The 27,677-nt window shown below is 41.2% G+C and overlaps 2 protein-coding genes and 1 long non-coding RNA gene across 4 annotated transcripts; 2 read left to right on the plus strand and 1 right to left on the minus strand.

Annotated features, from left to right (window-relative positions):
- The first annotated feature begins 109 nt into the window (after positions 1-109).
- arhgap18 (Rho GTPase activating protein 18) lies at positions 110-17,540 on the plus strand. Its single transcript, XM_037981633.1, has 18 exons — positions 110-440; positions 8,326-8,554; positions 9,462-9,591; positions 10,436-10,521; positions 10,674-10,826; positions 12,465-12,537; positions 13,056-13,174; positions 13,700-13,771; positions 13,876-13,969; positions 14,120-14,211; positions 14,412-14,489; positions 14,609-14,768; positions 14,858-14,940; positions 15,032-15,238; positions 15,325-15,459; positions 16,023-16,144; positions 16,229-16,284; positions 16,370-17,540. Exons 1-18 carry the CDS (start codon positions 313-315, stop codon positions 16,459-16,461), a joined length of 2,109 nt encoding a protein of 702 aa, XP_037837561.1. The 5' UTR covers positions 110-312; the 3' UTR covers positions 16,462-17,540.
- LOC119617999 lies at positions 9,160-10,449 on the minus strand. The gene is made up of 2 exons (XR_005234525.1): positions 10,170-10,449; positions 9,160-9,607 (listed from the first exon to the last, which is right to left on the minus strand). It is a non-coding gene; the product is annotated as an uncharacterized LOC119617999 (long non-coding RNA).
- A 1,375-nt stretch (positions 17,541-18,915) lies between the features above and the next one.
- On the plus strand, positions 18,916-27,391 carry sel1l (SEL1L adaptor subunit of ERAD E3 ubiquitin ligase). Of its 2 annotated transcripts, XM_017409295.3 has the most exons (22): positions 18,922-19,046; positions 19,295-19,452; positions 19,574-19,611; positions 20,309-20,498; positions 21,298-21,465; positions 21,727-21,832; positions 22,055-22,217; positions 22,314-22,367; positions 22,451-22,510; positions 22,593-22,674; positions 22,771-22,925; positions 23,169-23,225; positions 23,324-23,392; positions 23,665-23,742; positions 23,921-23,983; positions 24,073-24,160; positions 24,306-24,454; positions 24,621-24,786; positions 24,882-24,956; positions 25,695-25,867; positions 25,957-26,085; positions 26,245-27,391. In XM_017409295.3, the coding sequence occupies exons 2-22, from the start codon at positions 19,347-19,349 to the stop codon at positions 26,530-26,532; spliced, it is 2,457 nt and encodes an 818-aa protein (XP_017264784.1). In that variant the 5' UTR covers positions 18,922-19,046; positions 19,295-19,346; the 3' UTR covers positions 26,533-27,391. The 2 variants fall into 2 exon arrangements, with proteins under 2 accessions (XP_037837602.1, XP_017264784.1); XM_037981674.1 differs by having other exon boundaries at positions 18,916-19,452.
- The last annotated feature ends 286 nt before the right edge of the window (positions 27,392-27,677 follow it).

Consider the following 27,677-nt stretch of genomic DNA (forward strand, 5'->3'; position numbering starts at 1 on the left):
GCAGAGGCTGCTCCCTCCAGGAAACAGCCAGTACCTTCTTTAAGCAGCAGGGGGCGCTGTTTGCTGCGAGAGTCCGAGCTGCTATGTGGGCCAATCCCTGATCTGCGGTCAGCGTGTAATCCTGCCCCGGTCCACAGCTCGGCACACACCGACTGGAGGGGAAAGACGAGAACAGACAGAACCGAAAGACGTCCAGCCATGGGAGCCGCCCGCGGATAGACCCGGAGCCGCAGACGGACCGACAGACTACCCGCGGCTCGGTGTTCGGATGTCGGCCGCGTGAAGGCAGAGGAAGACCGGGAGGAGAGAAACATGAGTCGGCACCAGGCTCAGGGAGTGGTTTTGACGGGTTACCACAGCAACGCCGAACTCATACCGCAGACCGGACCGTGCCCGCCCAGCTGTCCGTCCGAACCGGACCGGGAGACCGACGTGCTCAGGTGGGGAACCCGAACCGCGGCAGCTCTCAGAGGAAGCGTCATGTTGTGCGTGTAGGAGCAGAGTGGGCAAAGGTCGCGGCCGGTCGTCATGTTTTCCTCTCCTACTTCTTTCCTTTTTTTAATAACACGAGTTGTGTGAATGTGCTGACATTACAGAAAAGTTGAGTAAGGTGGTTCGTCAGTCAGAGCAGGAGGTCCAGAACCCTGCAGGACCCGGGTGGGATGTGCCACAAGACAGGCAGCTTATATTTGAACTTTGACCTCGGGCCATGTTTTTCCATTTATCCCATTTCCTAATCAGCAGCTGAGCCTTGACTTTGTTACACCTTCCTTAAAACAAACTGGAAGCCTAAGGATGATATTAAATTAAAAACCCACTGAATTTGTAGGAAATAAAGAAAACAAAAACAACCCCAGACCTCCAGGTCACGGCTGATCATCATGAAATTAAATCTCTCAAATCTGAGGCTCCACACTGAGGAAGAACTCCAATTGATTTGTGTTTTTATGATGGCATTCAAGTGTATTTCTTGTGCAATAACCTCCAAAGTTCAGTTGGTTTGAGATTTTGCCCTCTCCGATCTACCTAGTATACAGTTCAGTCCTGTACAGCAGTTGTAAACCATCCCTAATTTCTTTACGTTTTGCTTTCAAAGAGCCGTACTTTCTTGTAATCTTCTAAAATGGCCGCGATGAATAGGTCTTTTAAAAGTTTTTTTCCAAGCTTTCACCGCTTTCTTTACCCGTTCTCTGTCCAGTCGTCACAAAATGTGCACTTAGGCGTTAAAACGATGAGGAATGTGGAGAAAAAAGAAAAAGAGCAAAAACTACAAACGGAATCCGACAGTCGTGTCTCCAAGAAACTCCAGTGAGGACCGACACAGGGCCCGAGAGATGCATCATCTTTCAGTTGTTTATCTACATTAAGACAAGTTTTCAGCTAATTTATCCTTGGGAATCACTGTGTTGGTGCTGAAAGGCTATTTTGTGCCAAACTGTGTTTTCGTTGGTATTATAGGTTTAACCAAAGAAGTGGGATCAAGTTGTGCCTTTGTGACAGGCTGCTGGTAAAAAACTACCTGAAGATCATATTTAAAGTAGCCTCTTTCTTGTGTGCTATGCATCAACACAACACAGGTTCATCTCCTAAGTTTAGGAGCCTTTTTATGCATTTTAGCTGAGAGTTAAGTGGCTTAACAGAGAAAAATAATATAAACATTCCTCTGTAAATGGTCCTGTACTGGACTGAAAATGAGTAAAAAAAAGCAGCAAAGTCCAAAGAAACTTTGAAATACCTTTTATTTGGACTTCTTAGAGTTAAAGTTTGTAACTGCTGTGTTTGTTTGACTTATTTGTCATTCCAGCCTTCTCATAAACTTATGATGAGGTAAGGATCCGTTTTTAAAAAGGGCTTCATTCAGGGACAGGAAGAATGGCAGCTTAATTTGAATGGAAACAACTTTTTGGTTACAGAGTAGGCTTGTCTATTCATCCAGCTGACTGTGAGGCCTTTTGTATCTGCAATTAACCCAGTTTACCTGGCATTTAGCTGGACCCATCTGCCATGTGTGTGTGTGTGTGTGTGTGTGTGTGTGTGTGTGTGCGTGTGTGGCTATAGGCTGTAGGTGCATGTGTTCCAGGTGGCTCGTTCAGCCAGCGTCACGTTACAGACTTCCTTTGTCTCCCCCTCCCTCAGCAGAGTGCGCGAGGCCCGTCTAGGTTGAGGCGAAGCTTGGTCGTCATTGTTTCCTCCAGGTCAGGAAATGAGAAACAAACAGACAGCAGGGACATCCGACCTAAAGAGCCTTGGGTTACGGGTCTGCAGGGAGTCTGGCTCGTCGATGTCTTTGCGTTTCAAGCTGGAAGGAAGTCTGGGTGCCCGGTGGTGGGGTTGCATTGTGCCGCAACACATTGGGGTTTTCCAAACTATCCATTCTGCCTGACTTGACATGCCAGTGGTAATGAGAGCACACTCGCCTGTGTTCACTTGGACCCTGAAAGGTCGAGCAGCACTCGGATTCAAATGTCCAAAAAGGCGGGAATTATTCTGACAGACGGGGGTCGGATGTTGTAGGTTTATGGAGACTGAAGGGCGACTGATGTGTTCAACCAGTTGGTCGTTGTTGAGACCTGTAGCTGTGAGGGGAGGACACACAGGCGGCCTCTGTCTTCATGTGGTCCAGCTGACAGCTGTTGATCTGAATGGAAATGTCACACACACACAACTCTCACCCTCCTCCCCTCTTATGTCGCTCGTAGCTTTCCCATTGTCTTCTGTTTAGTTCCAGTCGTTAAAACATAAAGAGATCTTTATTTTCTCCATCGCTTCACTATACAAACGTCCCAACACCATCATTTAGCTGCTTTATACAACGTTCCGTTTATACAAGCTAAAATGCGATAATGCGTTGTTTTGTGTTGTGTTGTTTTACTTGGAAAAAGAATGGCATCTTTATTGTAATTTTTGTTTCCATCAGCAAAAAGTAGAATAAAATTAAAACTTCCCCATTGAAATGTGGTGTAAAAGCAGTGCAAACTATTGAAAGTACTGATATAAGATGCAACACTCCGCACCTACTGTATCAGCCTCCACAACGATAACTAAAACTGTAACGGGTTTAGATGTGATGCCACTCCAATCGGCTCATAATAGTTGCTGCCAAAAAATGTGGCTGGTGCAGAAGTGATACTTGAAAAACGCACGAACACGTGATCACGTGCGATCAAACATGAGTCAAGATCTGAGCTTGCAGCCTCAGATCTTGACTCACTCTTTGCGGGGTGGCGGTGTTTCCTTAAAAAAAGTGGGGAAACGTTCAGCTGCGGCTCTGTTTTCCTTTAACGCCCGTCTGTGCGTGTTAAAAATTAGCGCGTTTGTTTTACTCAGGAGGCTAACCTCTATGAGACTGAAGATTTGTAATGTTGACACTGTAAAGGTTCCACCTCACGCTGACGAATCGCACCTTGCTGTTCTTTTGTTCTCACTCTTGGTGGTCTGAGAATATTTAATATGACTTCTTGGTGTTTTCTCAGTTAGGAACCAAGATGTGTCTCAAATCCAAACGGTATATTTGCTTTTCAGCTTTGGATTTTGACGCATATTCAACCTATTTAGTCAAATCCTGCTGGCGTCTTTGTAATACAATTACCAGAATAAATTTGTCTCATCTTGCCATCCTCACATTCATAAATTGAGGCTCTAAATCAGGGGTGTCGAACTCCAGGCCTCGAGGGCCGCTGTCCTGGGAGTTTTAGGTTTTTCTGCTCCAACACACCTGATTCAAACGGTTTAATCACCTCCTCACCAAATCATCAAGTTCTCCAGGAGCATGGCAACAAGTCGTCCATAAACCAGGCGTTTTAAAGCAAGAACACATCTAAAACATGTAGGAGAGCGGCCCCCGACGAATGGAGTTTGACACCCCTGCTCTAGATATTTTATTTTAGCTTGATGCACACATTATTAAGCTATTTTGACAATAACTAGTTTATTAGCAGTGGTTTATTGGTTTTATGTGCTTGCAACCAAGTGACCATGTAAGCATGAGCCTGCTTTTTTGTCGGTTTTTGAAAATCCAAGCTTATTTTCTTGTGCACGACTTGCAAAAATCTTAACTATGCACATTATTCTGTTACTAATCGCACCCACCTCGGCCCGCTTTGTTCCCTCCTTAGCATCCGCCTCCCCCGCCTTTATGGTTTAATTTGCTGGAGTGCACTTTAGAAATGAAGACGGGCAAACTCGGACTAGTTTCTAAAAATATATTATTCATCATCAGCATGGGTTTTTAAACCTGAACATTTGTCTCGGATGGGGTTTTTTTTTGTCAGAGGAGAGCTCTGGAGACGAGTTAGAGGCACCCACAATGACTATTTTGAGAGAAATAGCCATTCCTGAGCCTCAAGCATAAATGTTTAACCATACAATGGAGAAATCAAACCATAGGTGAAAACTTCAAAATCCCAATCTCTATTACGAATGTGTTTTCAGGCTTAAATGTAAATCCTGTCTTGCAAATATAAAAATCAAAAAAAAGCTCACTGTTTATGATTCAGTCAAGCTGTTATTCACTCTGAAATATCAGGTGAACGTGAATGATTAACTCATCATAAAGTGAGCTCATGTGCGCGCCTCCCAGATTGAAGCCAAATTTCCTGAGGTAAATCAGTAAAACGGGAACATTTTTGTCATTCCATCCAGATGAAATAATCCACGAGGTTCGGGAGGAAGCTGAGAGGAGAGGAGAGGAAAGAAGCAAATGTATTTTTGCTGAAACGTTTTGAGCAAACTCTGCGTGTGGCGAGTTTGGCAGAAAGTCTGCTGTGGTATGTGCCTCGCTCAGTGCGGGCCTTCGGATTAACGCTCTCTGCTGGTAATTCCAAATTAATTTAGACGTAAAACAAAAACTCACTGCTGTTCAGGCTGGTGTGACAAACCAAATTTATTTCCGTTACAATATAAAACATCGGTCACTTTCTTTTTTTTTCTTTTTGTTTTGCTATCTATGACTCAATACTTGTCCAGCCTGACAACAAAAGTCCAGAAGGGCGATTTTCTTGTGACCTACAGTATCAGTGTAGTTGCCTTTTATGTTTTTTTCTTTTTAACCTAAAACATTTTTAATACCCTGATATGTTGTATCTTGCAATTCACGCTTAAGTAGAAAATCTACTGGCGTTTGGCTGATAAGTTCTGAATTTTTATGAATTCTTTATTTATTTACAACATAAAATCGCTACCAGATGCTATTTTTTAATTCAAATATCTAAGCAGAAATGTTTCGAGATGTAAATGATAACAGAACATTTTCTGGTTTGATCTGCTGACGTCAAGCAGTAGTTCAGAAATTTTGAAGTGGCGTTTGTTGGAAAGGTTGTGAAGAACTAACATCTTACCTGTTGTAGATGGAGTTTGCTTTGGCGAGCGAACGGATAGTTCAAGTGGGGCAAAGACCGACGTGGGTTGGTGCCATCTTGAAACAACTGCAGAGTTGAAACTGTTTGGGCACTTCATGCAAAGAGATGTTTTGGAAATATTTACACTGTTGTTTGTTTCACACTGCACGGTTATGTTGGCAGAAATATTAGGGTATTCCTGTCAGAAATGCCACAGGCTGCTGCTGATTGTCCTTGTGACTAATTATAGTGGCTAATTATAGACATGAATATAAATCATTGGGGATGGGAATCTTTAGGTGACTCAACATTCAATTCAGTCACAATTTAGAGGGCTGTGATTTGATTACAAAATGATAATTGATGCATTTTTATTAGCTTGAAATCTGAATGAGTTCTACCCAAATAAAAACTGGTTTATATATTTTCATGCCTAATAAAGAGTTCACTATTACAAACGTCAAAACATCCTAATAATCACAAGCCGCTGGCTAACAGTTAGCATAGATGCTAACTTAACATTGAGAACGCTGTAGAAAAGCTAATGCGATTAGCATTGTGTTTGTCTTAGAAAGGTTAATTTCAAAGTCATTACTAAAGACAGCCATTTTATAAAAAATGGCAACTATAATTTACAGACATTTATTCTGTAAGGTTCAGCAAAGAAACTACAGGAAGCTACGGCAGCTCTGTTAGGACAAACGACACCATGCAGCAACTGCTCTGGTGACTCGATTAAAGCAGCAACACAGATCAACGTAACAAAAGGGGTTTTTGACATTGAAAATTTATTCCAAATCTTCTATATCCGTGATGCATCTAAAAACAGGTTTTACCTCCCACCCCTACAAACAAGTGTTTATTTACATTTGCAATTTATAATTTATAAACCTTTACGTCGCCATCAACTGTTTTTTTCCCCCTCCCTCTCTCTCACTTTGCCTCGCTGACAGGTACACAACCCAGGTGTTGTTTCTCACAGTGTGAGATTACACTGGGGATTTGCAAACGTGTCGACTTGTCCGCTGAAAGTCTCTATGCAGTAGCAGCTGATTGGAAAAACGACAAATACGTATCGTAGCTGCAGGCAACTCAACTGTCAACGCCCCCTTGCTGTGACAGTGTTGCTGCTCACCCTCTTACAGCGAGGAGCGGGACGTAAAGACTCAGAGACACAGTTAACGTGCTAACGCTAAATTATGTTGTGATTTACAGACGTTTTCTGACACTGGTGGTGAGATTATGTCAGCAGTTTCTGTGCTGTTCCTCTTTTCAGAAGTATATGTATTTTACCATGTTTATTTTTATTTTTTTCCCTGACATGTACTGATGCCTGTCACTGTTTGTGACTGGCACTTTTGTTGCCATGTAATCTGAATACTACAGAGCCACCAGTGATCCATATCTGGTGGTGCATTCATGTGCGTGCCTTTTTGAAAGGTTTGTCTGATTTACTAAAAAGAGGCACTGCGGGGTTTCTTGGATTTCTGTCAAATTAGATTTTTTTCTTTACATAAAAGTAAGGTTTTGTTGTGTAACCAATTGAATATAAGGCTCTGAGAGACAAGAATTAGGTTCAGACCATTTCTTCTGGTAACATTATTCTTTTAAAAGTTGGCATTAATGTTCTGGTCAACTTCTTTTGGGGTCTGTTGTCACCCCTGTCATGACAATAACCTTTATTGTAGGAAACACACTGACTAAAGTGTTTTAATGCATTAAAATGTTCAGATGTGGCCAATGAAGAATATGTAAAAGATGGCAAAAAATTGGTCCTATTTTAATTGGTCAATTGGTCTGCTTTTAGATTACAATTATTAGCTTGTGAAAACATTCTTCCTGTTGAATCTTTAAAAATACACCAAACATGAGGCAATATTCACATCTGTATGCTTTAATTTGACTGCAGCTTCCCCTTTTTGGATTTTTATTCTCATTAACCTTTATTTAACCAGGCAAGTCCCATTGAGATGTCAGATCTCTTTTTTTCAAGGGAGGCCTGGGCCTGAAGGCAGCCTAACATGCACGTTTTTAGACTGAGGGAGGAAACCCACGCAAACACAAGGAGAACATGCAAACTCCGCACAGAAAGACCCCGGGTCCAACCCGGGGTTTGAACCCAGGACCTTCTTGCTGTGAAGCAACAGTGCTAACCATCAAGCCTTTGTGCTGCTATAAATTTAGGTTGTAGACATTAAAACACAGATTATACTCAAAAATCGTGAAAACTACTAACTACTCCATGATAACAGAGTGAACACTTGCCCTCACTTTTCAAATCCTGCACTCTCTACCCCCTTTTTAATACGATGACTGTGATGTTGCATCTGTTTCCTCTCAGTTTTAGCTGTAAATCTTTAATCCCAAACATCATTAAGTTGTTTACTGACTGTCACACAGTGACGTGCTCAGAAAAACTTGTACTTTGACTGTTTCGCTCAGTAAATGTGGCCGTCCTCAGCTATTATTAGCAGCTCTCCCTGTGTCAGCTAAGCATTAAAGCACATTACAGCAAATGAACTGTGGAAAATGTGTTTATGCGCAGAACGTCCTGGCAGATGTTCCCCTTCATGAGCCGGCTGGTTGGAAACTCAACACTCTGCTGGCTTTTCTTTACTTAGAACCTTTGGCCGACGTGTATGTCTGAGTAACACTCACAGATTCGTGTCAGAGGCTATCTCTCATTTGTCCTGCCATTAAAGGCAAAGGAAACATTGCTGCGGCTTAAACAGCTTTCCGACAATACTACATTTATAACCCAGGAATATTTTTATGATGGGTGCACGTATAAGCTATAAAGTCACAGATAAACACGGGGCAAAGTACAGATACAAGTGAAACAGTAATCTAGCGCTGCTTAAAACTGCTTTTTTCCCCCCTTTTTATCATAAAGAAATGTAACAGTTATCAGAGTTGTAATGATTGTGCCCACTTGTCATATAACCAACAGATTTTAATATTTTTATTATATATCTGTGTGTGTCTACAGTCGTAAAACGGGCCACTACACTCTTCAGCAGAACCCAAACACACAACAAGAAGACAAATATGAACCGTCCTCGACTACAAATAGTGTAAAACCCATCAGCGTCGATGCCTCAGCCGTCCTCGGTTCAAGTTCTGCTGCTTGCTCCAGATCCCAGCATTCCTCCAGTCCCCGGCACAGCCCCAATACCAGAACCAGACGGCAGCCCGCATGCCAGCGCAGCTTTTCCCAGGTAGGCCCCGAAGAATGGGAAGAAAGGTTGTGCTCGTGTCTCGTGTTACCTGCCTTTTAAAATGGGTATTTTTTTTCCCCTAAACATGGTAGCGTAGGACAGTTTCGAGGTAAAAAAAAAGCAGCATTTAAACCGCTGCAGTTTCTCCGTATGCCATTCCTGTTGTTTTAAAATAGTTATAATGAGACGACAGAGACAGTGCTGGGCTTTTTCCAGTCATACGTTTCACAGAGTGGGGCTCCCTCTCTCCCACCTGTTGCTGTGAGTTGTCAGTCAGCTGTGTGCCGAAGCCAAAAGAGGGGAATTCCCTAAACTTCCCCCGCCCTGTTGAAAAAAGATTGGCTTTTTGCTTTTTTTTTTCTGGATGCAAATAACCAGGTCAGTCATAGTTTGTCTAGCAGAGGAGCGACACCCATATTTTGAAACATATTTGCAACAAGCTACAAGAGGTAGCATGTTCATTAAAGAAATAAACAGTCTGCTCCAGCCTCACTGCAGAGGCTTATAACCAAGCTAATTAGGTACTGTAGCTAACATCAAGCTGTCAGGCTGTCTGCCTTACTTTACAGAAGGGATTTTTTTGTTGCCTCTTGTGAAGCAGTATGTTAAAGCAACTTCCAGAGTTTTTTTTTTTTTTTTTTTTTATAGCAAATTTCTGAAAAAGTTTGTTTTTTTCTGTGAGGATTTTATCTCGGTGAAACTGCTCAGTGTAGGGACTTGTCCTGACAGGCTGTTCTTGTTCTATTTTACATCTACTTGTTGCATCACATCCTGAACTTTTTCTTTTTATTTTGGAGTAAAAAATTTCAAGGCAGGCAAATTGCAGACAAGCCCAGAAACGAGAGCGACAACTTTGAAACCGCAAAAGAACAGGCCTGCGAACTCATTGTGTCGGAACGTTTCGCAGGACTCCCTGGACGAGCTGGAGATGGACGACTACTGGAAGGAGGTCGAGCAGATCACCAGCTCCGGAGGAGGAGGAGCGGGGAGGCCAGAGGGCGAAGTTCAAGAGGAGGAGCAGCAGAAAGTTCCTGAAGGTGCTGGACACCATATCTATGGGAAGAAGTGGAATAGACATAAATTTGATCTGTCTTTTATTACATGTTCACATATATAATTCTCAGTTTGATACTCAGTAAAAAAAATGCAGTGCTAGAATCTGCTTTTAAGCTAGTTTCAGTGTGTGTGTGTGTGTGTGTGTGGTTTCAAATATGAACCGATTATCAGATATGAGTTTTGTAAAAAGCCCTTCACTCCTGTGTGAAGAAAAACAGCGAGGCTAACAGTTTGTCTACATTTTTCCATCTTTTTCAGCGTCTTTTTGCTAAATCTGAACTCCCATACACACAAAAAAATTGGTTTTGCATCTTATGCAGCTGTGTTTGATTACAGGGAAATATTTGAATGCCCTGTGTGTTGAAGCAGAGAAAACGGTGCAAGCTCAGACTTGTGCAAACTGCCATCTTTGCATTGCACGTTAAGAATGCAAATCCAGTCTTTGTGTTTGAAGTTACATTTTACCTTAAAGGCTCAGTTTCACTTGAATAAACATCCTCTTCCTGTCTAATTTCTGTGCCCGCATCTGTATGGGATCAGCGCTTTCTCTTAAACGTACCTGTAGGAACATCCTGAATCACGATAAACATCCATCCATCCCTTTTCTTTACCGTTTTCTCCATTCCGGGTCACCCGGAGCTGGTGCCTGTTTTCAGTAGTTCAATATGAATGTACTTTAGTAATAAATAAACCTCAGATTTCATGTTCTTTTTTTCTCTGATTGATTACATCCTTCTTTCCATTTCATAAAGTGGTGCTACTCGTAAGTCATAAATAAATCACTTGTTTTCTTGTCAGTTATGTTCCAGTGTTTGTTTCTTTCAGAAGGAGAGCAGGAGGAGGCGTGGCTCGCAGAGGCGGGGCTAGCACGGCTGTTTGATGATTCATTGGCTGCTGACGATCAGGACCAGGTGTCAATCATTTATCTCCTACTCAGCATTGATGTACAAATACTGATCACCATATGGGACACAAAGATTAGTGGAAAAAAGGCATTAGGTGGACGAATAAGTAGGTGGACGCTCTCCTCGTTGCCTCACGTCTGTCCCTGATTGATTGACAGGAAGAAGACAGCGCTGCGTTCCTGTCCACGCTCACCAGAACGCAGGCCGCCGCTGTAGAACGCCGGGTGGCGTCGCTGCATCAGACGTTGCTACGGCGACGCAACCGCCAACACCTGCCTGATGTTCGGGACATATTCAGGCCTCCTGAAAAGGTGAGGAGGTGAACGCAGAGATTAAAGTTTTCTGTCGCCACGATGGATTTCTGTCTTTTGTAATGTGGCCAGGACGGATTTCTGACATCTGTAAAAATGAGAATGTGGGGGGGCCTATGACCCTAAATGAATCACGCATGCCGCAAAGCCGCCACTCAATTCATGGCAAAATGTAAATGTAAAATTTTTTGGCTAAAATGATTCACTTTACTAAAATAACTTCGAATTTCTCTCTTGCCGATTTGAAGCCCAGATAAAGGATGAGAATTGGACCTGTGACATTAAAAAACAAAACAAAAAAACCCAGAAGAGCTAATATAGATAAGTGGTTGGATGTAAAACCACTGGAAACAAGAGAAAACCATCGGCTTTGTTCGTTGGAAATAACTGAAATTCAACCTTTGAGCTCCTGTACTTTTATGACATTATAACCTGTTTGTTTATTGGCTGAAAAAATAGAGTGAAGATGACAGAATAAAGATGAACAAGTGGGTTATATAGTCCACAGTAAAATAACTCTCTAGGGTTTATTTAGTTTCAAACCATCACATTATTCCATATGTAATGGGCTAAATAAAGTTTCTCATCTCTGACTAATTAGCAGAACTTTAAGAATTTAAATTATTTTTTAAAGGCAAAAATCTAAATTTTTAAGCAGTAGTTTAGGAGCTGTGTCTGATTTAAAATCTAATTCCATCTCTGCATGCATAACAATAATGAACAAATAACTGTGCTGTACAACGCAGATCAAATGTGTTGTAAATAAGATCAGATTGGTGTCCTCAGGTATTCTGTTTGTATTGTAGACACTTAGAAACACAATGTGTACTATTTACCAAAAAATAGCAACTCTGGCGTCCATGATGTCAGATGTGGGGCGTTTGTTGACGCAGGGAGTGATCATATGGATTATTCAGTGCAGAATTGCTGAACAAGTCCAAAACAATCCACTTTATTACTGACTTCTGGTTGTTTTTCTAAATAAAAATGTAACTGCCTGAATGCATCGAGGCTCCAAGAGCTGCAGAGCCCTGTTTATTATTAGATAAAGTAGTTCTTGTTAGCAGGTCGATCTTTACTCAGAGGACGTTACATTTGTATTAGTCTTCTCATTTTACTCTCAAGAAGTTAATGAATGTAGGGGTTTTACTGCTTTTGTTTCTGATGGATCCTTTCGGAAAGATTTCATTTTCCATCTGATGTCAGGAATCAGTCATCAGGACACTAAAACTGAAGGTCATGATCTCCGGCTGTAATGCAGTAACCTGAACTAAACTTACCTCCGCCACAACTCCAGTATTTCTTGTTTTTTTTATCATCTTACGGTGAATCGGTGATTTACTTCAGCAGCAGTGTGTCATTATTCATTAACCCAGTCAGACCACCAGCTTTCTTTTATTTACTGACCACATAATTTCTCAATAATGTGTTTTGCATCGACTTTATTACTTTTCTTACACTTTGTAAACAAAAACAGTTGACTTTAGAGCAAGTCCGAACTGATTTAGGTCCTCCAGTTTTATCTTCTTAGTTTCACAGAAAAAAGGCAAATATGTAAGAGAGTGTTCTGCAGACCTGGGACTTTTTGAACGCTGTGTGCCGTGCAGTGACGTGTCGACGCTGTTCTGTCGGTTGCAGGATGACGAGCCTCACAAACTCAGAGGGGGAAGAGAGAACAGACAAAATGCCACGAAAAATGCCACTACAGTCGGTACGTGGAACCGTCGGCACGGACTTTCACAAACCATATGCAAACACGTTTCTGGCTGGCAACTCAAACATCAAACTATAATTCACACAAACCCGATGATATATTGGTGCAGATAAGGAAATGAGTCAACGTATCAACAAGAGTTCCAGCAGAATTGTAGAGGAAAGTGATATTTATAGCTACGGCATATAAGGAAACTACTCATCCTGTAATGTTATCAGATTATAATAACAGTTTCTAACTGCTGATTAGGTAGGTACATTTTAGTGCATATTTTACACATTTGTAAATTAGATGAAAGTCATGTTAAACCTTCAAATTTTGTGGGTTAATTTACAGCAGCAGTAAAATCAACTGACGTCTCTTACTTCCTTTTTCAGCTGCAGTGAGATAAAACACAAATTAAACCTATTTTCTGCATTTCTGAATCTTGTAATTACACATAATAAGCACAAACACGTCTGGACTACACTCCTTGGGAGGTCGCATATCTTTCATTTCTTCATGTGTCCTCACAGAAACTGAGACGGAGCTGAATGTTGAAGTGGCGTTCTCAGAGCAGGCGCTTTCCTACCGGGAAAACCATCAGAGGTCAAAGGTCAACAACAGCCTGAACGCGCCTGATGACAAACTACCAGTGAGTCATTAGCACTTAGCTATGAAATGTGCACATCCCTTTTTATGCTCTGTGCAAACAAAGGCGCAGATTTTTCTACAAGTTCGTTGGAATCCATTTTAAGTTAGTTGATCCATGTGTTCTGTGTTTACCAGAGGCAGCTCAGTGGGAATGTTTAGGTCTTTATTGTATTTTTAAAACTTGAAAATTGAACATTCAGTCACTGTATTTTACAGCCTGGGTTGGCAAATAATAACGGTTTCTATTTCCTTAAATAATAATGAGACTTAAAATGTCAGTTTAGCTGTATGCTGTGTTGATTATTAGCAACCAGCAGGTTTGTTTGTTTGGTTGGGAGCGTTTGTGAGCTGCAGTGACCCCTGGTGTTCCAAGATGGTAGTGCAGATAAATTTACTTTTCAGTTCTTATGTGAGCCATGACTTTTTAGTTTCTATGCATGGCATGGCTGAATGTAAATTTTTATTATTTTCTTCTAGAGTCACTATTAGCCCTGTAATCCCTTTTTGCTTTATTTTTCATCTCTAGAACTTTAAGCTCCTTCGAGATAAAACGGGTCAAACCAAAACAGGAGACCTGTCTCCTTTGGATATGAAAAAGGTAAGCAAATGCTGCGACCGAAACCCAAAGTTTAGAGTTTACATTTTAGTTCTTTTAGCCACTGTTGATGATAATTTAGTGTGAATGTTGTTGTGATCTTTTAGGTGCTCAGGCTCGTTCTCGTGGAGGTGACTGCTTTGTTCGACACGGCCGGGATCGACCTCAAGGCTCATAAAGCTGTCAAAGTTAAGACTAAAGGTAGAAACACAGAGAACGCTGAACAAAACTGGAACACAAGAAGGGAAAAGTATCAAATACAGCCACATGTAAACCTGTTTCTGTTCAAACACCTTCTCACACTTCTAAAGTATCCAAAATGAGTTTTAGTATTTTTTTATGTGTGGGCAGAAAGCGGTCTGTTCGGTGTGCCTCTTAACACTTTATTGGACCAAGATCAGAAGCGAGCTCCTGGAACCAAAGTGCCATTTATCATGCAGAGGGTGAGCATCCCAGTCAGTCATATGTCAGACTTGGATATTTTAAATTCATAGCAGGGATGAAGGGAGAAATCCAGAGATTTTTAGCCGATTCAATGACCTTGTAATCTTGTCTTTAGGTTTTTGCAGTTTGCTTTGCTCACTGCACAACGTTTCACTTGTGGAGTTTGACCTCACCTTTATGCTTTCTCTTTCATGACTAGCTCATAAATCATATCGAGGAGGAAGGGTTAGACACCGAGGGGCTGCTACGGATCCCCGGAGCGGCCACTAGAGTCAAGGTGTGTCCCTTTGCAGTCGCTCCTAAAAATATACTAATTCTCCCGATGATAATAACACCATCACCTTTAAAACTAACTCAAGCTGCATGCTTCTTGTTGCGCGTTTTCCCTTGATTCAGTTACTGTGCCAGGAGCTTGAGTCGTCCTTCTACGACGGGACGTTTCCGTGGAAACAGTTGAAACAGCACGACGCCGCTAGCCTTTTGAAGCTGTTCATCAGGGAGCTGCCCCATCCGCTGCTGACTGTGGAGTACCTCAATGCTTTCATTGCTGTCAACAGTGTGTATCTGAGCTTTCCTGTGCAGTGTTCTGTATATCAGACAGTGAGATCTTGATCCTGCTGTGTTATTCTGCTTGTATAACAACAGAGTTCCCCACAAAGAAGCAGCAGCTGCAGGCTCTGAACCTGCTGGTCCTTTTGTTGCCCGAGGCCAGTCGGGATACGTTAAAGGTAGCTGTGCCTCGTTTTCTTATTTATACCCCCCTAATTTATTAAACAGTTTAGCATTTTTTTTTTTTTGACCGTAAATGTCACTTCGCAGGCGTTGGTGGAGTTTTTCCAGCGCGTGATCGATCACCAAGCCAACAACAAGATGACTTTGAACAACGTTTCTGTCGTCATCGCGCCCAACATCTTCATGTTCAAAGGCTTTCGGTCGAAGGTGACCGAGCAGCAGGAGTTCTCCATGGCGACCAGCACGGCCAACATTGTCCGACTGCTGATCAGATACCAGAATCTTCTGTGGACTGTGAGATAAAAAAAAAAAGCTTCAGATATTGCCTGTTGTGTTCTGGAAGTGCTATACACTAAAAAGGGTGCATCTGTATCATCTAGATCCCAAAGTTTATTTTGAACCAGGTCAGACAGCAGAACATGGAAAGTCATCGAAAACAGCCTAAAGAACGGGCCGTACGGAAGCTGCTGAAGAAAATAACCACCGACAAACCATCTGAAAGAACTATCCCCGAGGTAAGACATGAGTCATCCTGATCTCTTAGTGGCCAGTGACTTATTCTGAGGAAACACAGATTATAGAAGTTACAACGCTGTGTAAATTGTAGGTGTTTATTTTTAAAAGAAACAAAGCCAATAAATTAATTGCATGCAGCCTAAAGACTTTCCTTCTTTCAAACTGAATAAGCATCTGATTTACAGTCTGTCTGTTGTTGTTTTATTGTTTTCTTGGTTGATCACTAACAGAGGAATTGTTTGAAAGACACACCGCCCCCTCTTTTAAACAATTACTGAGAATTAACATACAGAGAAACGGATGTGTTCCTCTTGACAAGTACCAGGAACACTCGACTCGTCTCTGTAAACCCAAAGACTTATTTGAGTTTATTAAACAGAAGAGGAGTCGTTTATTCAAGTCACATTTTTTAACTTGCCCAAAGTGCACTTTTAACGTGAGTATTAGTGTGTCCGTCAGGACAGTGTTTAGGGTTATGGCCTCTTTTACTGACGTGTTTATAGAAATGTGATCCACCGTATGTTTCTCTTATCGGGCTCTGCACGTCTTTGTTTACAACCAGGAGAACTCGCAGGGATTCATTCGAGTTCAAGCCCCCCAGTTCAATAAGGTTTCCATGGCAGTTCAGCTGACAGAAGACTTACAGGCTGCTGACGTTTTAACTCGCTTCCTCAGCCAAGACAGGTAATGTCTGCACCCTCGTGCTGCTTGTTTGCTTTACGAAAACTTGCCTGAGGGCCTTAAACCTTTCTCTCTTTGTCCTCCCAGTTCGGTGGCAATGAAGAAAGAGGATCTGTGTCTTTATGAGATCGGTGGGAACATCAGTAAGTCCTCGTACCGTCACAGAAAGGTGATGAAAGTTCAAGATGCGTGCTCGTTGTCACCTTTCTGTGTCCGTTCTTCTCCTAGAGGAGAGATGCCTCGACGGGGAGACGTACATGAAAGACCTTTACCAGCTGAACCCGACAGCAGAGTGGGTCATTAAAACCATACAGCGATAAAACGTATCGACACGTCCCTGCTTGGATCCTGATGTGACACTGCAGCTGGTTCGCTGTACTTTTTGGGAGCATTCGGACCCTTTATCATGTCGCAAATTATTAGTTGTTCTTAGATCAATCAAAGCCCAGTGAAGTTATGAAAACTTTACTAAAATTGAAGGTAATCATTTCCACATTTTGTCTATAAGCTGCCTAAATGCTGCTAAATCAAATTTTGGGCGTCAACTACCACTAACCTGAAGAATGTAAAAGTTAACTAAAAGTACACCACTTTTTTTTAAAAGCTTGTTTTAAATCTATATCCACTGTGGGGAAAATCCATCCTGTTCCTGTACTGTGATTTATTGTTTTTTGTTATTTTAACCTGTTTGCAGTAAATAGATTAAAAAAATAGTGTCGTGCAATAAGTCTTAAGGATTACAGAAAAGCCAGGGCATGCAGTGACGACATAAATGGTTTTAGGTACATTTCATCTATTGTAAACCATTGATGTTTGAGTGTGTTAATGTGGGAATTTATCTACAAAAATCAGTTTGATACTCCTGCACAGAGGATAAGAAACCACATTTATACATTTTTACAGCGTGTGTTCAGGTTCACATAAAATAAATCAACTGTACCGTTTTTTTGTACCAAAGACTTGATTGTTTTAATTGTAAGTTGGACTGTTAAGTGCACGTTTTAAACAAATAATCTGCTGTCTTTTTGTATGATCCTATGAAATGATGCATTTGCACATATTGTGTCTTAAATCATATATTTTTGAACCTCATCTTGTTAGCACACGCTGCGCTTTCAACAAAGCCTCATCTAAGTCTGTAGTTTCTCATCGTTTCACCAGCCTGCCTAGGATTATAAATGCACTGAAAAGTCAAACTTCGCAAATGTTTCTGCTCTGGAAAACTACGGAGGCTTAAATATCTGAAGAATCATTTGTATTATTTAAACACTGTAAAACACAAGTTGTTTACTTTGATTCTTACCAACAACAACAACAAAAATCATGTCTTTGTCTTGCTGCCTTTGACTAAATGACCACTAAGACTGTTTGTAAATAAAAATGCAGTTATTAATTATCACGTTCTGGTATGAGTGCTTCTACATTTGCAGATTTGTACTTTGACAGGTCAGATTGATAACTCCTGGCTTGGGTTTTACCAATCTGCTCTCATTCAAACTTGAATGTGGCTTTCTGTGAAGACTTCAGCATCCATCTGGGGCTGTACAGAGAAGGAAAATAGTTTATATAATAATTTGCAGTCGATTCAAACAACGCGTGAAAAGAGCAATTTAGAATCTATTACTGTTTGTTCAGCGGCTTCAAACAAAACGGTCTTCAGATCTGTAGTTAAATGTTAACGCTGGAGGATGTCTTCTCAATAGTACTAGATTATTACTCAGAAAGATTCAGTAAATCAAACGGTTAGAACCTTATTTGACAGTTTGAAGCTAAATATAATAAAAGTAATATATAATTTCAACATATTTGCAGATTTTGCTTCAATTGCATGTGCCATAAAAAATTAATAACTAAACAGATAAAAGTAAAAGTAAAGGCCTGACTTAAAGTGTCATAATAATATTCAGTGTCCATGAATTTTTGTTCATTAGGTGTTCAAATCTGGTACTCTCTGATTATATTAAAAGTGAAATAATAGCAAAATGAAAATCATTGCTGATTTTTTAAGTGAGGATTATTATTGTTTTAATCTATATTCTATTAAATTCAGTGTCCTATTTGCACACTTTACTTTCAGATAATATTGAAAAATGTGATATAGCCAACTTCAAACTTTGCTTAAATTGTTTCCTGACGCTGATATGCCAGCTGCCAAATAAAATCATTTTGTCATGGTTCAGAAAAAAGACAAAGAGGAGACATATGGATGTAGTTAGAGAGGACATGGAGGTAGTTGGAGTGAGGACAGAGGACACAGAAGACAGTTAGATGGAGGAGGATGACTCACTGTGGAGAAACCCCTGAAAAGGGAACAGCCGAAAGAAGAAGAAGCTAGTTATTAATAATTTATAAAGATTCTAAAATGAGTTAGCCATTTGCATTAAGATCTATTTTTAAATTTGGCTTTTTTTATTTTTATAAAGACAGTAGTTCTAGTTTTCCGGTTAAATTTGAAAAGAATGTTATTTTGTTAAACACAGACAAAATGTAAGTTTTCAGGTGTGCTTATTTTGCTTTTCACCACTTGTGTTAAAAATGACATTTAGCGGGTGCCGAACGTTCTTTTTCTCATATTTATATTTATCCTAAAACTATGATTTCAGAAGCTACTGATGCAACGGAAAGCGATACTTTCTTCTTCTTTGCATGTTTTGGTGTCGTGGACCAGCCCATCACTTGGAAATATAATTGTGTACTCAGCTGATTGGCTGACAAATGTTTGCCCTTCTCTGATTGGCTGCTGTCACCCTGAGCGCCCTCTGATTGGTGCAGCTTGCTCAGTAAGAAGTGTCTATGAGAGGGCTTATGGGTAGCTGCGTAAAGTAGTATGTGTATGTAATATATGAATCAAAATCTCTTTTTCCAAAGAGTGTTCTTTAGTTCGGAGGTTGTAGCGTATCCGTAGGTACTTTGCAATTTGTTTTCAGACCAATAACATGCGTCTCGGGGAGGTAGTTTGCCGTTTTGTCAGTGTTTTATGTGGCTGTCTAAAACTAGCCTGTTAGCTTAGCGTCATACCAGCTGTACTACTCTACTGGAATTTGTTAGCTTGTTTTGACAGCTAAGGTGGCTAAAATTAACCAAGTCGGTTCGGTTGGGGCTCCGTTTGGTCGGGTTTGTGTGTTAGAGTTCATTTGTGTTTCTTCTCATGAGGTGACTCGGCTGTAACTGAATGTGTGGCGGTGGAAATAGCTGCAGCTAGCAGATGGTTAGCTTGTCCACAATGGGCTGCAAGAGAGACTTGAAGACAGCACGAGCGCTTTATTTAATGGCCATTCTTCTCATAGTTTCTGTCAAAGGGTTGACAGCTGGTAAGTATGACCTGGGAGGGGTTTTGTTATGCCTGCACAAAGATTTGGACCGATGTGGTTAGCTGTTGCAAGCAGCTGTTAGTAAGTAGCTTTAATTTACTGCTTCACTGTTATGTTTCAGATGAAGATGAACACCAGAACGACGGATCAGAGTTAAAGGTGCGACATGTCATGTTTTATGACTCATGAAATCTGTTGCACTCATCATTTAATAACAGCACACGTTTAAGATCATTATTTGCTGTGGTTTGTTTTGTTTTGTTTTGCAGTGTCTGTGTGAGGCAGTTTTTGTTTTTGCTTATAGTTATTTAATTGTCTACATGCTGAACAGAAGAGCTGCACAATACAGGAGAACCCAACCCCCTTTTCAATACATATAAATGCAAATTTGAAGTTGTTTATAGTAGATCTGTTGGAAAATATGCAGTAACAAGTATGTGGAAAGGAGTGAAGCTGCATAAAAATTAAAGGCTGGTTGCAAATGCTACAAAAAGACCCACTTTGAGAGTAGATGTACAATGGCTAAAATACGCTGGATGACTCATCGTGACACTTTTGCATTTATAGCTACTCATAAAAATCCACAGCCAACAATCTAACACATTTTGATAGTTTTATTTTTAGTGAAAGGGATTCAGATCTTGCATTGCACTTGTAATAAGCTGTTTGATACTGATTTTACATTTATCAAAAGTAAAGGCTAGTTATGTTTGAGTTGCAAACAGAGTGCCAGGTTTTTTATTAATTTTTTTGTTGTTGTTCAGTTACTCATCCTTAGTAGCTGACATATTTACAGAAAAAGGACTTTGCACGATTATACACAACTCAACACAACAACTTCCTGTTTTGTTTATAGTCCTACCATGACCCGGATTCGGAGGAGGAAGATGATCGTGTTATGTCAAAAATCGTGGCGGGTGCATCTGTGACTTCTCGTCACGACGTCTCTCAAACAGAGGAGGAAAAACAGTCACCTGCAGAGGGGGAGGACAAGGAGGAGCTACCTGAACAGCCACCGCCTCTTGTGGAGGAGAAACCAAAGGAAGGTAAGTTCTTGTTTTAATGCCGTACAGTAAAGAAAAGAAACCGCATATTTAATTTGAACATTTTACAGGGAATGGTTTAGAGCAGACAATGGAACACAGCTCATTGCAGGATGAAGATGAAAACATTTAATGACAACTTTAAAATGTCATGTTTATGATAAGTGTGTCATTGAAAAAATCTGTCTGGTGTTTGTTTTTCCTGCGAAAAAGTGAGATTTTAGTTTTGTTCTCAGGCAGTACAGTTTTAGAATTATTTCTAAATGCATTTTTTTTATTCGTTAAAATAAAGTTAAATTCTGCATGAGTTAAAAATGTGGTTGGAAAAAAAATGACACATTTTAGTGGCATTAGTCTGAGCTTTAAAAACATGAAGGGTTTTGCATTTAAAACTACATGAAGCAGCAGTACTTATGTCATGAGAACGGTCTCTCCAAAGCTGATGTTTTGCTGAACAGAATAAATTTTTATTTTTTTTTATCTTTTGAGTCTTAACATGCTAACTTGCTTTCTCGTTTGCCAACTCTGAGCAAAGTGGTTTCATGTCGGTTCCAGTTTGGGTAAACGGTTTAATCCCATGAGATATTATCAGCGTCTTGCACCTGTGGCCTTTGTTGCAGTCGGTTACATCATTTTACTCGGGCATTGTTTGTAATGTTCCTGTACAAGCGTTTTAGTTCTTTTAAGAAAAAGATGAATTGAAACACATATATTTAGCCATGAGGTTTAAATCTGTGCTGTTCTTGTTTTAAAAAACAACATTTTTATCATATATTATTAATATTTAATGTATTCTTTTCAGTTCCTCTGGTGAATGGAGGCACGTCCCATGGAGAGCCTTGTTATTTCCCGTTTGTGTTTCGGGACAAGGAGTACTCGGACTGTACCACTGAAGGACGGGGGGATGGACGGCTGTGGTGTGCCACAACCTACAACTATGACCAGGATAAGAAGTGGGGTTTCTGTGAAAGTAAGTGTTCCTTACTTTAAGTATGTCTTTCAACAATGCTGAACAATTGTATGAGCTGGACAGAAAACATTTTTATTGGTTTAAAGACTAGTTTATTTGTTTGCGGTGGGGAAATGATTTGTAAATTTGGTCAAATATACTGATGAGTTTCAGAACTCCAGGTAACAGAAACCAGCCCAGCTGATGGATTTCTCAGGCAGTTTTCTGAACCCCCCCATCTCTCTCTAAAGGCTTTTTTGTGGCTTTTTCTGTTTGTTTTAGCGGAGGAGCAGGCCCAGCAGAGACTACAGGCTGAAGAGGCTGAGAAGCAGTATCAGACAGTTCTGCACATGCTCAATGTCTCCACCAGGAAGACTCAGAAAAAAGAGTCAGTTCCTTTCTTGAAGTTTATTTCCTTGGTTGTGGCTTTGGTGTTAGTGAAAATGTTTGCCATTTCTGCCTTGACACAGCCTGCTGCTCACGTGACTTCACATCCTTATTTGTTTTGGATGTCACAGCGTAGCTTGTCGTGCACGCATAATGTTTTTTTTATTGTGTTTGATTATCTGGCTCCATCTGAGTCATTGCTGCTTTGTCTGACTTCTCTCAGGTTGTACGAAAAGCTGCTAAAGGTGGCAGAGAAAGGCCACCAGAAAGCCACAGAGAAGGTGGCGTACGCCATGCTGTTTGGAGACTACCTGAACCAAAATGTCACGAAGGCCAGAGAAATGTTTGAGAAACTTGCCATGGATGGCTCACCTAAAGCTCAGATGGTAAAGACCTCCCACAAAAATCTAAATATTACTTTCTGAAAAGGCAAATATACAGATGGTGTGCAACTTAAGGCTATATTGTTTACTTTCCTTTAGGCTCTTGGCTTTCTGTATGCAGCAGGACTTGGAGTTAACTCGAGTCAAGCTAAGGTACTTTCTTTACTTTGCGTCTCTCTTGCAGCAAATTCAGTCATTTTAACCTCAACGCACAACGTTCATGTTCTGTTTTTCAGGCTTTAGTTTATTACACCTTTGGTGCTTTGGGAGGAAACCTAGTAGCTCACATGATTTTGGTGAGTTCAGATAACTGCTGCATTGACAGACATGTTGTTTCTACATCATCAGTAAATGACATTACTTCCTACGTTTAAATAGGGGTACAGATACTGGGCAGGTGTGGGCGTTCCTCAGAGCTGTGAGTCAGCACTAACACATTATAGACTTGTTGCAAATCACGGTAAGCAGTATTCTTAGTCTTCGTTTCGGTGCTTACTGGACAAATAACCCGATTAAGTAAAATGAATCTTAAATTGTCTTATTTTTTTCACTTTAGTGGCCAGCGACGTGTCCCTGACGGGGGGCTCAGCCGTGCAGAGGATCAGACTGCTGGATGAGGTGGAAAACCCGGGTTCCACCAGTGGGATGCTGGAGGAGGACCTCATCCAGTACTACCAGTTTCTGGCTGAGAAAGGAGATGTCCAAGCTCAGGTAAAATGTTTTTTTTTTTTTTCAGCGTCCTTCACATTTCTGTTATTCAAGATGTCATCTGTCTAATTACATGAAGAGGAAGCAGTTTGAATGAATCCAATGTATATTCATACATTTATCTATTTATTTAGATGAACAGAATGTATACCCATTATTCAGATGTGTGTACCGGTATATCTCAAAATGTTTATTCAGACAGTCTCTGTTCTGTTAAATATATTTACCTCCCATGTTCACTGATAGGTGGGTTTGGGTCAGCTTCACCTGCACGGAGGGCGTGGAGTAGAACAGAACCACCAGGTAATATTCTTTTATAGCTGTTTTCTCTCGCTGGTGGTGTTTTTTTTTTTTTTTTTTTTTGATCTGCTGAATGTGTTGTGCTGCCTCCTGACCAACAGAGGGCGTATGACTACTTCACACAGGCTGCAAACGCAGGGAACACGCACGCCATGGCTTTCCTCGGCAAGGTGAGGGAGGTTTATTAACTTGACTGGTGTCTCACATTTTTAAAAATTTTTTTTATTGTAGCAATAAGATTTGTTTGTACAGTAATAGTCACTAAAGGTTGGATTTTAGTTTCTGATTTGCATCTTTTTTGGTTCAGTGTTTGTAAATATTTGTACTACAAATTAAAGATTTTCTTTCAAAAGAAACAAAGCTATTAGTTTGACATCTGTATTTTTTAAACCAGGTGTTTTTAAAGAGTCTTATTTTGATTTTTAAATCGTTTTCTCCTCAGATGTATTCAGAGGGCAGTGAGTTTCTCCCACAGGACAACGAGACAGCCCTGCAGTACTTCAAGAAAGCTTCTGATATGGTAAAGATGAAAAAATAAGACAAAGCTCAAGTGGATAATCAACTTTTTTTATTGTTTGTATTAGTGCAAATTGAAGCATTTCTTTCTAAAATCACAAATGGCTGGGACAGATTTTTCTTCCTCTATTTGAGCTGAAGGTGAATAATTGTTTTGACAACTAAAACTTTGTTATGTTCAGGGTAATCCAGTGGGACAGAGTGGCTTGGGCATGGCTTACTTGTATGGAAGGGGTGTTCCAGTGGTAAGGCACTGTTTTGACACGTTACTTGAACTGAAATTGAAAACCTAAAACCTTTCGTCAGTCATTTTAAATATTGTTTTCCACTTCAGAACTACGAGTTGGCCCTGAAATACTTCCAGAAAGCAGCGGAGCAGGGCTGGGTGGATGGCCAGCTCCAGCTGGGGACCATGTATTACAGTGAGTGTTGCAGAAAGTGCCACATTTGTGAATTGATCCTTCGCCTGATCGTCTCATCCATTATTCTCATGTTCAGTTTATTTTCTAGCAACCCCCTCTCTTATTATGTAAATATAATAGTTTTCTCCTGCCTCACGTTCTTCAGATGGCATTGGTGTGAAGCGCGATTACAAGCAGGCACTCAAATTCTTCAACCTGGCCTCCCAGGCCGGCCACATCCTGGCTTTCTATAACCTGGCGCAGATGCACGCTACTGGTACAGGAGTGATGCGCTCCTGCCACACCGCAGTGGAGGTAAGTCGCTCCGGAGCTGCTGCTCTTCTCTCTCCATCAGTAACTGAAGTGCATCAAGTTCATTCTAATGGTTTAGCTTGTAATGTAGAACATGTTAGCTGGCAGATCTTTCATAAATACTGTTTAATAGAAATGGTTTGTGTTGATGTGTTGGTCTTCATGGCAGCTTTTTAAGAACGTGTGTGAGCGTGGTCGCTGGTCAGAACGTCTGATGATGGCCTACGGCAGCTTTAAAGAGGGCGAGACGGACGCCGCGCTGGTTCAGTATCTACTGCTGGCGGAGCAGGGCTACGAAGTCGCTCAGAGCAACGTAGCCTTCATCCTGGACCAAAGTAAGACAACAAAGACGTTCGTTGCTTTTCACCAGGGGATTCTATCACTTTGAACGGCCGTTTGAAATGTTTTGTCTGTGGATTGTAACAAACAGAAGGAGTGAGGATCTTCAGTGAGAATGAGACTTACCCTCGGGCTTTACTCCACTGGACAAGAGCTGCAGCACAAGGTGAGTCCTCGGATATTTAGTCAATCTCATTTTTAAGTGTACGGAGTATACTTCTCACATGTTAACTTTCTTTACTGTGAGTATTCCCTGAACATTTAACAAAAAGAAAAGACAAAACTTGCCAATTACAATGAACAGATGTGGGAGCAGCTTGGCCCAGTGGATAGGGTGGCCGGTGGGTCGTGGGTTTGATCCCCAGCCTCTGTAGTGTGCTGAACTGTCCTTAGGCAAGTTTGGCAGTCGTATAGATGTACTGGAAGAGACTCTGGCTTTAGTTAATTCTCAAATTTAGGCTGCATTTGTGGATTTTATGGTAATGTATAGTTGTGCTTCAACTTGCCTGACAACCAAATTTATCACCCAAGGAAGTCTTTGTGCCACACAGGGTTTGATCAGTTCAAAGATGCAGGGACTGTAATGAAACTGAAAATCACTTCAGTTCTATGAAGACTCTTGCTGTTAGTCTGAAAGCTGATTTGAATTTAATTATCAGATAATTACCAGAGCAGAGAGTCAAATGACTTGTGCTGTCACATCACGAAGCTGTAGCTGCAGGTAATTAAAAGTATAATTTCAAAACACTTTGTTACAACTCAACCTTCCTCTACTGTATGGATCAGCAAGCATACAGGATATTGTCACATAATTCAAAATATATATTATGAAGTTGAGGAAAAACTAGTTCAGGAATAAAATGTTTCACTCCTTGAAAACTTCACTTGTACTTGTTGTTTTAAGGTTACACTGTGGCAAGGATAAAACTAGGAGACTATCACTTCTACGGATATGGAACGGATGTGGACTATGAGACGGCTGTCATTCACTACAGACTGGCATCGGAGCAGCAGAACGGGGCCCAGGCCATGTTCAACTTGGGCTACATGCACGAGAAAGGCCTGGGAATCAAACAGGTTCGTCTCTCCTTTTGTTTGTTTGAGTTTACCTTCATGTAGGAATGTATGACTACAGTTCCCGTTTTGTTCAAATGTGTTTTCTGCAGGACATTCATTTAGCCAAGCGCTTCTACGACATGGCAGCTGAAGCCAGTCCTGATGCGCAGGTGCCAGTTTTCCTGGCCCTCTGCAAGCTGGGTCTGATTTACACGCTGCAGTACCTGCAAGATCTTAATGTAAGTGGAACTATTTGACAACAGTTTGTATTTAAAATAGTAACTCGGCTCGCTCTTCAATCTTTCTATTAACTACTTTATTAGAGACGAACATGGTATTAATCACATATGCTTTGTTTTTGTTTTTTTTCTTCCCATTCTGGCTTTGACTTCTGTAAGCTGAAGGAGCTGATTGATCAGGTGGACCTGGACCAGCTTCTGGGCCCGGAGTGGGACCTCTACCTCATGACTGTCATCGCCCTGCTGCTGGGCACAGTCATCGCCTACCGACAGCGCCAACACCAAATCATCGTGCCACCTCGCCCCCCTGCCCCCGCGCCCCCTCCCAGAGCAGCCCAGGAAGAGCCACAAGCGCAGGAGGAGCCACAAGCCCAGGCTGAGCCTGAGGCTCAGGAGGAAACGCCAGGCCAGGGCCCGGCTCAGGAGGAAGAGGAGCAGCAGCAGTGAGGGCGAAGCCAGGAAAACACAGACTGGTGACTCGACCCGCCCCGCTGCACGAAGCAGCTGGTGCCTAACTAAGTTAAAAACCTGCTACTCTGAGCGCGTCTGACACTCTGCCTGCTCCCCCTCCACACTAGAAGACTCTGCCTGGCTGCTGAACTGTTCAGTCTCACAACTCCTTTTCTCAGTTTGAGAGGTGATAAGACGCTGTTTCTGAACATACTAAACAACCTGTGCTGAGAGGATAAGTCAGACTCGGGACTTGTTAGTCTGTGACTCAGGACTCTGCCAGAAGCACTCGTCTCGTCACCATGGAAGTAGTTTTGCCGTTGCCAAATCAAAGGCATTTTAGAGTTGACTGGTTTGAAAGATGGAGTCTTATTTGTGTATTTGTTTCATCTCCTACTTCGCCAGTTTTGATTCGTTTTGTTTCTTCGGGGACATTTACACCAAGTCGATCAGCTTCAGAAAACAACTGTTGCGGCACAAAAATGTGAATGTTCGTTTTGTTTTCTAGCTGACCTAGTTGCTGAAGAAAGTTTTCTCTGATTGAAGCTTTTCGACGTCGGCACTTTTTGGTTGGTTTTTAGTTCACATTTTATCAGTACAGTGTCTTTGCTGACCTGCTTTTTGCTCAATTTTTGTTGACTAAAATCGAACCGGATCCATACCATCATTTTATCCTGAGCGAGCTAAGGCTTGTTTTGGTTCCTAACTTAAAGCGAGTGCCTGAAGCCTGTCAGAACTGAGCTGGTGTCAAAATGAGAGCCTGTTTTAAAATTCATGGAAACATCTTTTTGACTTTAATACAAATAAAATCAGAGCAAACTGCTTTCGAAATCATAAAGCGCAAGGAAAAAAAAAACTGATTGTCCTGTATTTTTATTGTCTTCTTCTTTATCCAGTCTTTCACATTGTAAGTTGCTGAGTATTAATAAGTCATCACCACTTTTAGCAAGTGGATGTGTTTTTTGAAGGTGCTGCACAACTTCAGCTGCTGCAACAGTTTCCACCCCCTCACCAAAAGTTTTAATTTGGAGGTCTTCCCACAGCTCAGATGGCTGCAGCTCGTACTCTGAATATGAAAAACAAAATTAGGCCATGCTTAGGCCTTTCACTGTTTCAGCCCAAACAAGATATTAACCTTATAA

This window comes from Kryptolebias marmoratus, linkage group LG19, assembly GCF_001649575.2.
Source record: "Kryptolebias marmoratus isolate JLee-2015 linkage group LG19, ASM164957v2, whole genome shotgun sequence".
In the NCBI taxonomy this organism is placed as follows: domain Eukaryota; kingdom Metazoa; phylum Chordata; class Actinopteri; order Cyprinodontiformes; family Rivulidae; genus Kryptolebias; species Kryptolebias marmoratus.

Excerpts from the sequence above, each read along its gene's own strand:
- arhgap18 (XM_037981633.1), top strand. The coding sequence starts at position 313 with ATGAGTCGGCACCAGGCTCAGGGAGTGGTTTTGACGGGTTACCACAGC. Across the intron at positions 8,555-9,461 it reads GCCAGCGCAGCTTTTCCCAG|GACTCCCTGGACGAGCTGGA; the intron begins GTAGGCCCCGAA and ends AACGTTTCGCAG. Across the intron at positions 13,970-14,119 it reads TGTCAAAGTTAAGACTAAAG|AAAGCGGTCTGTTCGGTGTG; the intron begins GTAGAAACACAG and ends ATGTGTGGGCAG.
- sel1l (XM_037981674.1), top strand. The coding sequence starts at position 19,347 with ATGGTTAGCTTGTCCACAATGGGCTGCAAGAGAGACTTGAAGACAGCA. Across the intron at positions 22,368-22,450 it reads TTAACTCGAGTCAAGCTAAG|GCTTTAGTTTATTACACCTT; the intron begins GTACTTTCTTTA and ends TCTGTTTTTCAG. Across the intron at positions 24,161-24,305 it reads GCTGGGGACCATGTATTACA|ATGGCATTGGTGTGAAGCGC; the intron begins GTGAGTGTTGCA and ends CACGTTCTTCAG.